This window comes from Channa argus, chromosome 15, assembly GCF_033026475.1.
Source record: "Channa argus isolate prfri chromosome 15, Channa argus male v1.0, whole genome shotgun sequence".
Classification (NCBI taxonomy): Eukaryota; Metazoa; Chordata; class Actinopteri; order Anabantiformes; family Channidae; genus Channa; species Channa argus.
In genome coordinates this window covers 11,199,665-11,211,905 of record NC_090211.1, presented here as the reverse complement: position 1 = coordinate 11,211,905, position 12,241 = coordinate 11,199,665, and the positions used below count along the sequence as shown (strand labels likewise).

The 12,241-nt window shown below is 39.7% G+C and overlaps 1 protein-coding gene across 2 annotated transcripts in view; it reads left to right on the top strand.

The window, feature by feature from the left end:
- col5a3a (collagen, type V, alpha 3a) overlaps positions 1-11,730 on the top strand; it is a 46,432-nt gene extending 34,702 nt beyond the window's left edge. For both annotated transcript variants that reach the window (XM_067477647.1, XM_067477646.1), the window contains 20 exons: positions 1,797-1,850; positions 3,639-3,692; positions 3,797-3,850; positions 3,969-4,076; positions 4,173-4,226; positions 4,314-4,367; positions 4,530-4,583; positions 4,707-4,760; positions 4,868-4,975; positions 5,662-5,715; positions 5,833-5,886; positions 5,971-6,078; positions 6,173-6,226; positions 6,625-6,660; positions 7,108-7,161; positions 7,253-7,553; positions 7,804-7,916; positions 8,052-8,120; positions 8,960-9,193; positions 9,431-11,730. In XM_067477647.1, coding sequence (XP_067333748.1) covers positions 1,797-1,850; positions 3,639-3,692; positions 3,797-3,850; positions 3,969-4,076; positions 4,173-4,226; positions 4,314-4,367; positions 4,530-4,583; positions 4,707-4,760; positions 4,868-4,975; positions 5,662-5,715; positions 5,833-5,886; positions 5,971-6,078; positions 6,173-6,226; positions 6,625-6,660; positions 7,108-7,161; positions 7,253-7,553; positions 7,804-7,916; positions 8,052-8,120; positions 8,960-9,193; positions 9,431-9,577 — 1,818 coding nt within the window. In that variant the 3' untranslated portion in view covers positions 9,578-11,730. The remainder of the gene's footprint in view (positions 1-1,796; positions 1,851-3,638; positions 3,693-3,796; positions 3,851-3,968; positions 4,077-4,172; positions 4,227-4,313; positions 4,368-4,529; positions 4,584-4,706; positions 4,761-4,867; positions 4,976-5,661; positions 5,716-5,832; positions 5,887-5,970; positions 6,079-6,172; positions 6,227-6,624; positions 6,661-7,107; positions 7,162-7,252; positions 7,554-7,803; positions 7,917-8,051; positions 8,121-8,959; positions 9,194-9,430) is intronic.
- Positions 11,731-12,241: the final 511 nt, after the last annotated feature.

The following is a 12,241-nucleotide window of genomic DNA, read 5'->3' as shown; positions in this document are numbered from 1 at the left end:
ACTACAGCTGGTACACAGACAACCCACAACAGCTCATTAAACTTTAATTAGTGCCACCTATTTAGTTCATTAGTGCCAGCTGAGCTGATTCTGCTGCTCTGTGTCACACTTGTGAACCAACCTTTTCCTCTGCCGATAATCATTACTGTTTACTGCCTTCAAACTCCAGGCAGTGGACTAGAGTGGCACTCTGTTTGATCTGCTCCATGATTAGTCTCAATATTGTTTAGACTCTGGTTGACACAAAGGTGTTAAATTGATCTTTAGCATAAAACCAGTCATCCATCCATTATGTGTCAACAGTTAACCTATTTGGGTCGCAGGGGTGCTGGAGCCTATCCTACCTGCCAGCAGGCGAAAGGCGGGGTACACCCTGGACAGGTTGCCAGTCTATCTCAGGGCCAACAGAGAGAGACTTACACAGACAGACAACATTCACATTCCAATTAACATCTATGAAGACTAGTTGCACTAAGACTACTTGTCTATAGCAGTTAACTTAATGCAAACCTTTAAACATTTTACAATGGCAAATTGTGTAACATATACAATTTTAGTATGCTTAATATAGCAAACTAAACTTATTCCTACTGTACTGTATACTGTATCTTTTGGCACGGGTTATGTCTTTCTGATATAAAATATAAACAGTGATTATAACAGAAACGCCCGTGAAACCCTTAAACCTGTAACAGCCATCACTTATCTGTATAATGTGTCATAAATCCTCAAGGCTGACTGTGAACAATAATGTAGGCCATGACTTTGTGTGCAAGAAAGGTGAGCACAGATAATGAAAATGTGGCCCTCAGTGTGAAAGGAAGAACAAGTTAAAAAAGAAAATGAGAGAGAGTGAAAGAAAGGAAGCAGGGGAGTGGATAGAAGAGGCGGGGCACTGATTGTGAGCAGGAAGACAGTGTGACAGCTGCTAATCAGATTAGCCTCAGCCTTGGCTCTCTAATGAGCATCCTCCTTTCTGACAGTCATCTCACAACGCTGTCAAGCATGAACACACACTCAGCAAGATCCTGTGTAGCCCCTCTTCTTCACAGCCAGATTAGGGAGGGAATGCATCAAAATGGAACCAAAACAAAAGAGAGAGAGCGAGAGAGAGGGGAAGATGCTGAGGACTCAGTGGGGATGTTTCATTCATGTGTGAGCGTTGCGGATCACAGAATTTTCCCCTCTAATGCTCAAGTATTTCTTTGCCAGAAGGATATGTGTTTCCTCTAGTCCCACACAGTCTCTCTCTCTGGGCAGATTGTCTGTCTTTCTGTCTCAGTGTCTTTACAACACAAGGCTCCCTCCAAGACTTCAGAGTGATTCAGAGCACAGCTCAACATCTACTCAACTGAAACTGAAGCCGAACACAGCTACTGTAGGATTAATTGCTTGGCGCTCTCTTGTGCCGCACAGAAGAGTCAAATCACATACCGTCACTGTGCCAGAGAGAATATGGTCTTGCACATCACGGGGTGGAGGTTTCTTATTAATAAGAGAGAATAAGAGAGGGCGGGAGCAGGAAAAAAAGAGAAAGAATCAAAGCCTGTGTCATATTAAGGGTAATGACCTGTATGGACATCTTCATCATGTCACTACAATAATGATCACAGATACTGGGGCCATTGCATAAGCAATTCACTATGGGCTGACTTCTAACTCTCATTTAATCTAGGAGGCACCAGCCAAGCCATAGAACATTCAGTTTGTATTTCTCTGTGTGGTTTATTGATGCAGTATATCTTTATTATCTGCACTGGAATCGTAATGAAAATATTTTATTTCTCTTGCCATAGGGGCCTCCAGGACAGCATGGCCCACGAGGACCTCCAGGACCAATTGGGGGAGAGGTAAGGTGCCGCGTAACTTTTTTATTTCTTCTTTTAATCACAAATTTAGATTTAGACTATAGCCTGACTATATTACTAAGAAAGTCTTACTGAGGGAGGAAGAGAAGCTCTATAATGTACACTTACAGAAACTCTACGTTGGCTTGGTTTAGGCTTTATTGCCAACAACAAGCTGTTCATGCATCTTTATGACAAAGGTGTAAATATCTCTTATATCGTGCCCAAAACATTGTTCCTACCGAAAACCTTTCAGTGCAGGGTACAAAAGTCTGTATTAAATTAGTTGAAACAATAAATGCACCAGCATGCTCCATTTTCATGGATTGTTTTCATGAGAATCACCGGGGGCCTGGAGGCTCATTGGTAGGGCATTAGGTTGGAATGCAGAAGGCCACGGGTTTGAATCCCCCTCCACCAGGTGTGGCCCCTCACACGAGCCACCAAAGGTGATCGCGGTGCCGGTCCTGGAAAAAAAAATGGGATGGTTGAGGCAGGAAGGGCATCCGGCTTAAAAAATTCATGCCAAATCAACGTGTGGAACAAGTTCCCAGTGGCGACACCTGAGGGGACAATCCAAAAGCCGTTGATCTTTGTTTAATAATTGGGGCCCTCGTTATAAATGTAGTGTGCACGTCTTCATAATTTCTGCCTGTCATGTTTTAGGTTGATATTGTGAAATTTTTAATAATGATTCATTGTGGTTAGATTTTTTTTTTTTCCCAGTGTACAATTAAAGCGGAATTATCGCTTTTGTTAATTGAATTTAAAAACATTTTCATTAATCTGACTGTTTTGAATGCAATTGCACACATCTAGTATTTTTAAGTCACAGTAGTTTTATCACTACCGTAAACAAAACATGATGACAAAACATTAATCAACTTTGAAATCAATGAAACTGCTTTTTATAGCTCAGTATTATCTGAAGTTCAAACTGAACATAGTCTATCTTTACCCTTGATAATATACCTCAACATTTTTCAGCCCTACGCAGTTGTTTCGAGTGAACACTCCCTCACACAGAATACTTTTTAAAGTTGAATTATTAAATAGTATTAGGATATAATCCCAGGGAGAGAGTAATATTTACTGCTCTATTAATCATTAAGATCTATTAGACTATCATCCCTGAGAGGCAGTTATATTTACCTCTACTAATGGCCATCTTTCCACTGCCTCTCATACTGGTCAATTATTCAGCAGTGAGTTGCAGAAAGCTGTGTGAGCCATGCTACTGCTTCATCACAAGAAGCATGGAAATAGAGTGAAGCAGCAGAGACAGTGGGATCCATAAATGGATTGATACAGAAATAGTGGAAGATAGCAAAATGGGGTAGGATGATGTGAGGAAAAGGAGCTGACAGCAGGTGCTCAGTAGTTGCTGTACTCAGCGCTCATGTTTGTGCACTCTAGCATAGACATGTTTTCATTGGGTTCATCTCACGACACAAAGCACCATACTCTTACATATGCGCACATTTAATTGCATGCACATACACATGCACAAAACAAACAAACCGATTGAGAGGGAGAAATAGAATCCACCCTACTGTGTGACTCAGGCACTATCCACACAGCAAGCCTGACACTCAATATTTTTCTCTGTGTTGTGATAATTCTGTTCCAGTTTCAGCATTCTGTAAGCAGAACTGCTGGCGAACAAAGAAAAAAACAAAAAAACAAATACTGCAGCAAGAACTTGATTTTTTAAAATCAAATGAATATTTGAAACTTGGCCTTGTTTTGTGATATTTTGCTTCCATCTTGTTACTCTTGTCCTGCTTACAGGGTCCACATGGAATGCCTGGAGGAGTTGGTCAGCCTGGCCTTGTTGGAGAGAAGGTCAGTATTTCCCATTAACAATAGAGTGGGATTGTGTTGGATTGTGTGTGGGCTTGTACAATTGTGTGTATGTTTTGTGTTACTGAACATTCCTTCTCTACCAGGGTGAGGATGGAGAAGCAGGAGACCCTGGGCCAGTTGGAGAGCCTGGAGTTGCTGTGAGTCATGTTGCCCACATCTTTCCTTCCTGCCTTGATCAACCTCATCCTTTGTCTGCCTTTTCTTTTTCTCTGTTTGCAACTTTAAATGTTGTCTTTTCATTTACTACTATCCCAGGGTGGTAAAGGCGATGTGGGGGAGAAGGGTGACTCTGGCTCACCTGGTGCTGCAGGACCCCCAGGACCCAGAGGAACACCAGGAGAGGATGGACCAAAAGGCAGTCTTGTGAGTCTCCATCTTTCCTAATGAGTAACCTTTCCTTCAGTAGCTCTGTTTGATTACTCAGCCTTTTAATGTTGTTTTCACTGCTTTTGTCCATAGGGTCCCATTGGATTCCCTGGAGATTCAGGACCACCAGGAGAACCGGGTGTCAATGTAAGTACTATTGTTTAAATGACTGTATAATTTATCATCATCAGTACATTTTTGATCATTCGTCCCGTATTATATTGCTTTATTTAGGGATTAGATGGCACAGTGGGGCCAAAAGGAGATACTGGAGAAAATGGCAAAGCTGTAAGCAGTGATTTTTATTTTATTTCACTTACATGTTGCTTGTGTGTTTAACTTAAGTAGCATGGTGATGTTCTTTGTTCTTGGACATGGATTTCTTATTAGTGTTTTTGGGAATAAATAAAAGATGTTTTACTTTAGCTCAATGTTTTAATGTTTCTAAAGGGACCCCCTGGAGCATCTGGAGAGCCAGGTCCAACAGGACCTCCTGGACGAAGGGTAAGCTAAAGCATTGCATATGTACATTTTATATGTATGTGCATGACTGTCTGTATCTATATGCAAGATTGTAGTTAGCAGCCCTTGTTATCATCTTAGTAAAAATAAATTTCTCTATCACAGGGTCATATAGGTGCTGCAGGAAAAGAAGGCAAGCAAGGCATGAAGGGAGCCAAGGTAAGGATGAGGACTAAAACTTTAACTATGTATAGAGCCAAAAAAAGAAAAACTTTCCTGGTGTATTGTTCTTGCGTCCTGTCTGTCTCTCTCTCTTTCTAATGTAGGGGACATCAGGAAGTCAGGGTCCAGCGGGGAAGACAGGTCCAGTGGGACCTCAAGGACAACCAGGGAGGTCTGGCCCAGAAGGGCTTCGTGGCATCCCAGGTCCTGCGGTCAGTTCACAATGAAAAATGTTATTATAACATTAGTCTGAAACTTTGCAGTTGTGTTGAAAGCAAGTGTGCACTTCATGCATATTTTAGACTAAGTTGTATACATAGTTTCAAGAAGCAGCGTGAATAACACTAAATGATATCCCAATTGTGATATTTGAAATTTACCCCAAACTTTGAGTTAGCCTCTTTGCAAACATTATTTTAAATGAGAATCACTAGATCATCTTTCAGACTATTCAATGATGACCATTTGTACATGACCTATACGTGGCCATGGCTTTATGTAATGGTCATGTGTGATTAAAACTTAAAACTGCTTCTTTGTTTTCACCGTCTGTTCTTCACATTGACTGGTCTAATGAGTGGTGGAGCAGGAAGGAGTAATGACATGCAAACTGTCGAAAGACGTTTCTCCATTCACTCATGGCAAATTGTGGAAATGGAAATGAGGCTTTTGCACTTGCCATAATTTCTATGATTTATAAAGCCGAACCAGATGTATTTGTGCCTATATTGTAGAATATAAATCTGGAAAAAAGTATGTGTATGCATATTTCTGTCGTGGTGCTTACACTCAGTTTAGGTCATGAATTTACACAGTTTTATGCATCTGATTCTGTTTGTGTTTACTTTATATTCATGTATTCTTTTTGTAAATGTTTAATTCTTTTGTTTATTCTCAGGGTGAACAAGGGTTAAATGGGCCACCAGGACAAACCGGACCACCAGGACCAATAGTAAGAACTTTATATTTTCCTGATAATGATCAAGTATTCGGGACAATAATGAAAACATGTCAGGATTTAAACCCAATACAATCAAACCATGTTTGACCTGACTAATAAATCTGACAGGGGCCACCAGGACTTCCAGGATTTAAAGGAGACCCTGGACTGAAGGGAGATAAAGTGAGTGTTTAGTACCTAACACAGAAGACCCTGGTCTCAGAAACTCTGTGAAAGATAAGTAAAGAACCATGTCTTTGTCTGCAGGGTCATGGTGGACTGATTGGTCTAATTGGCCCCCCAGGAGAACCTGGAGAGAAGGGAGACAGGGGACTGCCTGGGAACCAGGGTATACAAGGGGCTAAAGGAGATGCGGTACCTACACTTAGGCAGCAGGATAAATCTGAAAAATCTGATTTATGCACAAGGAAAATTCAATTCAAGAATATATGTTTTTCCTTATATGTAGGGTGTGGCTGGCCAAGCTGGTCCCACTGGCCCACCGGGGCCACCTGGACTCTCAGTAAGTGAGATTTATAGTATATTAAAACATTATGCCTCCAGATACTACATGAAAGACATAATATGCAGGAAGCTATAGGGATTAGTAGACATTGTGCATCTGTACTCTATATTGATGGTGCAGCTGGCTTATAAATGGATCAGTGTAACTTAATTAATGCTTATTTAAATGAGATTTGGAGTTCACCTAATGACTCAATCTCTGCCATCCAGAGACCATACATTGTCCACAGTAAGTGAAAGTATTCTTTTGATACTATGTCCTTTCACTGTACAATTGCCTGATTTTCCAGTAGCTGGTGATTTGAGTACTTACACAGTTTTGTAGGTTTTAATAGCTTTACACTTTTATTTATGTTTTAATGTGCACTTACTAAATACTTTCTGCTCCACTCTCAGGGTGCATCTGGTGAGAAAGGAGCAAAGGGAGACCCTGTGAGTCCAATAATCTGTGTTATTTATGCATTATCATTTATATATTCACACCTCAGCGTGGTTAGTAGTTAACATTTGCTGGGGAAGAATGTGTGTTTATTGGCTTAACTGTACAATTCTTTAAATCATATTCCTCTACTGTGTTTTTAATGTCTTTGAAACTAAAAGCCAGCAGCAAAGCCATGCTTTTCTTGTGTGTGATTTTTTTTTTCATATTGGGCCCCTTTAATAGGATTTGGTTCTGGTGTGTGTGATGTTTTGAAAAGGCAAATACTGTGTCTTGAGAGCCAAGGCTTCAACTACTGAGTGCTGATGCTCACAGCTGGCTAATCCTATAAAGCAGCAGCCATATGTGCTGTTATAAAGTCAGAATTTATCCAATTGGTGTGAGAGAAGCACCAGGTGAGACTTGATTGACACAAATTTTCATGCACTTTTACTCTACAGGGTACTGTTGGTGCCAGAGGAGATCAAGGCCCTGCTGGCCCCCCAGGACCCCCGGTGAGTATCTCCAATGATCCACATCATGGCTTTCTCTTTTATAATTTTCTTTGCCTTTCCCCATTTGCTAACCTCTCTGTGCTACCACCAGGGACCCCCTGCGACAATGGTGGAGCCCCTGCCTATCAGACAGGGCAGGCGGAAGAGACGGCGGCACTCAAATCATGTAGAAGGTGCAGCTCCATCCAGGGAGGATGATGTTAATCTGGAAATGGAGGAGTTTCTTCAGGGAGATCAGCCTCTTGATGAACCTGAGGGAATGGAAGAAGTCTTTGCTACCCTCTCTTCAATGAAAACCGAAGTGGAGCTAATGAGAAGGCCCTTGGGAACCTTTGAGAGTCCGGCCCGTACATGCAAAGAGCTCATGATGGTTCAATCTCACTACAAAGATGGTTAGCAAAGACATTACTCTATAAATCATGAATATTTCACATCCTTCAAAGTTTAATCCCAGAGACACTAGTCTGTGAAAGATGGAGACATTAGATCTCTCTCTAACATAGACCCCCCTTTTAAGTAAAAATTCTTTATATCATTTTGATACATGCTAATTATCTTGTTATAATGTTTATTATATTCAAGTATTATATTGATTGATTGATTGATTGACTGATTGATTCCTTTTCTTTGTGCACTTTCTAGGAGACTACTGGATAGATCCTAACCAGGGCTGTCACAAAGACTCTATCAAGGTCTACTGTAACTTCACAGCTGATGGAGAGACCTGTCTCGACCCTGACAAACGGATAGAGATGGTCATTCTATATTTTTTGCTGTCCACCTTTGCAAATCCAACTTCATCACATTACTGTACATTATACAGTACTGTATCACACAACTCACTCCTTATATCTCTTGATCTTGACTTTCTTTTTTTTTTCTTTTTGAAGGTGAAATTAGCAGCATGGAACAAAGAGAAGCCAGGAAGCTGGTACAGCCAATACAGAAAAGGCAAGCAGGTACAAAAAAACAAACATAACCTTCTACCATTAATCTTAGCTGGCTCCAAATGCCATGCAGACTTTTTCAACTAAATTACTCATCTAGATTGAGAGTGTTTGAATAACATTTGTAAATATGAATGGTGCAATGTGAATTCAGGAGAATGTGTAGGCTTGTTTGTCTTTGTCCTCCACATATTCATGGCTGCATGTGAGTGTTTGTGTTTATTTGTGAATCTGTTCACTGTATAATTTGCTATTAATTTATTAGTCTATGTGAGAGCTGATTTGATTTGCTAGCAGTTTATTTCAGCAGTGAGAATGACTCACACACAGGAGAGAGCTGTCTCACTGACTAGCATTCAGGCCAGCATGCTCAGAGCACTTGCTCTTATCAGAGGTCTCTTAACCCTCTCAGGTAATCACAGAGGTGCCAGCACAGTTGCAGTTTACTTACCTTTTCACATACAGTGCTTAAATTTACTTGTTTTTTGTCCCCTAATTTCTTTATTTTCTATTTTACTTTTCTTGCCTGTTCTAATTCCGCAGCAAAGCTGCTGTGACCATTTCATCTAGCTTATCCAAAACACTTCATCACAAATATTGAAGATTTTAAATTTCAGTTATGGGAAGAGAAATGGACCTGTTCTTCTGACACAGATTATTACACTGAGTCATGTTTTTCTGTGGATTCATTTTTGAGAGAAATTCTCATTTGTGACATTTTGTCACGTTTGTTTACAGATGTAAGTTGAAGTTTTTAAGATGAAGTTTTAAATTTGATATTATTACATAAAATATGCCACTATAGTACCATTTTGTTCTCTGTTGTACACTAATGCCTATATGTCACCCAGTTCTCCTACAGTGACAGGGATGGGAACCCTGTACATGTAGTTCAGCTGACCTTCCTGAAACTACTGAGTGCCACAGCCAAGCAGAGCTTCACCTACACCTGTCAGAACTCAGCTGGCTGGTTTGACAGCACGTCCCGCTCCTACCAGCATGCCCTCCGCTTCCGGGGCAGCAATGACGAGGAGATGACACAAGCCAAAAGCCCCTTTGTCAATGCAGTACATGATGGATGCCAGGTCAGTGCAGGGAAAAGCCAAGTGAAAGGACTAGCTGAACAAACAGGGATTAGCCTTGCCGAAAGTAATGAATTTTGTCAGTTATGTTTTTCTTGTCACCTTGTACTTGATTCAGTAAATGGGTAGTCATCAAATCACTGGCCTAAACTGGGAATTACAGTAGACCAGTGTGGAGTGAGCTAGGTAGTCCAATTCATCCAAACAAATTCTATAATGGCTTTCACATTTCTCTTTCAGTTTCGTAAAGGTCAAGAAAGGACTGTTCTTGAGATTGACTCCCCCTCAGCAGAGCTGCTCCCTATTATTGATGTGGCTCCAAGTGACTTTGGCAACAGCAACCAGAAGTTTGGATTTCAAGTCGGACGAGTATGTTTCAACGGTTAACATCTTACCAACAACAAACCAAAGAAAAAAAACCTGCACAGCAGGTTTTCAGTGAAATAAACTGGAGTCTTACCACTGCCCAAACAATATTTATTATATTATGTTCCTGTATGTGGTTGGTGTGTGGTATGGTATTTAAGACTCTTCAACAGCCAAAGAAATAGGTTTTAAGGCTTTACAACAATAAGAAGAGTGGCAACAAAGAGGACATGAAACAGAGGGAACAAAGAATATTTACCAAAGGAAAATATTCCATTTAGATTTAATTACATTTTTTGTTTTTCTCTCACTGTAAGTGTGCTGTAACTGATCCTCTAGAATTCTGAGGACTGCATCACTTAACAATGCCCACTAATAAACAAGACAGATCATGGAAAGGAACTGTCTGTCATTCTGTGGTACAGATCTGTTGAGTGGGACTTTTCAGGCCGACTGAAACCAGTTGTTTTACAAAGACTGCGACTGAATAAATCAGAGTAATCGTCATACTCAATTGCATGCTCAGAGTTCACTATAATGACAATTGCATAGCAGTTGTGAACTAGCCTAGCATATTAATTCCGCACAAGTACCATTATTAATTTCTTTTGTGGAGAAATGATAAATTGTCCTTTTTACCCTTCAACTGAAGTTTGCTCATTGAATTACCTTGATTAGTATTCAATGGGCATAGGCAGTTATTGAACCCAACACTTACTTGAATGGATAAGGCTGTTTCCTTTATTGAACTGCATCCATCCATGGGCTTGATAATAAGCTTTGTGGGTCCTCCGTGTTTCCACAGACAGCAGAATCACCAGTGTTAAATTAACTTTGAGAATGTTAAATTAACAATCCAACAGTACAAATTTAACACTCTTAGTGTTAACCTAATACTGGCAATTGTGCTGTATATACAGTACGATATGCCTTTCCACTGCATGCTATAATATACCTCAGCCACAAGATTGGGGATATTTCAGGGCAATAATTACAAACATGCTGATTTAAATGTTCTCTAGTCTTAACTGCAGTTCTTTATACCAAGAGACATTTAATTCATCAAGCATCTTAACTGACATTACCTGTTTTCAAATCTGCCATATGCAGAGGGTTTGTTTCTCTTTTTTTTTCATATGTTGAAATCTGACTAGACTATGTTGCTGGTAATTTGACAAAATATTCTCTTCAATGGTGCTAAAGATCATTTTGTTATTTTTGTGTCAGAGTAGGCAGGATTATAGGACAAGAGAGGAAGACAGTTGTTGCTCTTTCATCACCATAAAAAACTCACCTTTTGGGGAATAGTGTTTTTTTTGTTTTGTTTTTTGTTTCAGAATTTCTGGCCGATTGTGCCAAATTCATGTGGCCAGTGAACAGCAGGTTAGGGACATTTGAGAGGAACATAGTTGATCGCTTTAAAGGGACCATACAGTCTCAAAATGGAATTTAAAGTGATTTTTAGATAATAAATACAGTATGAACAAACACAACAGTCATAAAATTGAACTGGAGTTTATCTTAGCCATGTTATATTTTGTAAAGATTATCCATTGCAGATACATTTAATATATTTTTTCCAACTGACTTATTTTGCAGAGCTGCAAAGCAGAAATTGTCCTCACATCCCAGTAAAATCTCCATGGGTGCTATTCTAGTGTTGTGACTGTTATTCTATTATTCACTGTCTGTGGAGCAGCTCCAGGATTTGTTTATTTTGATGACATTTTACCACAGTCTGTTTCTGCATGTTACCATAAACAGGGTCCTCTGCAAATGAAAAAAATGGATCTGTGGAATATCAAAGAAAGGGCACATATGTAAATTACATTCTTTATGGTTACATTTCCCTTTAGCAAAATAAATACAATTGTAATTTTTCTTAATGCTCTGTTTACCTTTAATAAAACAGCAGTGTTTCCAGCATGTGTAACCTGCTTTTCACTCCCACTGATCTATTTGTTTCACAACTTTTAAACCTTACAGTAATCAACTTCTCTCCTCCTGTGCCATCCTGCACTGCCCCTCCTGTGTATATTGTTTGTTGTACTAATTTTATATACTGTACAGTTATTCTGAGGATTTTATGAGCAATAACCTGTTGCCAGTAAGAAAAAAAAAGACAAATGTACTTGTCAAACATTGATGTGCGAATAAAAACAAACAACAAATGATTCTGTTTCCTTTTTCTAACTAGACCCAACAGGTGGGTAAGAATAATATCCATGAGGGCATGTGGCTGTTTGCATTGTCCAGTCAGAGTGTAACAGTCAAACAAGGCACTTCATTAACAACTAGTTCTGCAACATTTACTCAACAAGCTTGCAATCAGCATCCCCATTTTCTTCCCATTTCATTTATTTAAATTAGCCCTTTTTCAGTTATCGAGGGAAACTCTGCAAGGAAACAAAGCAAAGGATTCAGGTATGGATGATGAAAATACAGGAAGAGGTCAGTAACTGTTGAGGATGATAAGGATGGAGATTTAGTCTCTTTGGTGGAGGCAGCAGAAGCAGTCCTGATTGATATATATATTAATGTCCAGTGACCATTTTTAATCAATTTCAAATTTTTAGAACAATTTTTTCTTTCACCCCTCACACACTCTCTATCTGCCTACTAATCTCTAACAACAACTGCATACACAATTATTGCTTTTTGGTACAGACACATCCACTCTAAACC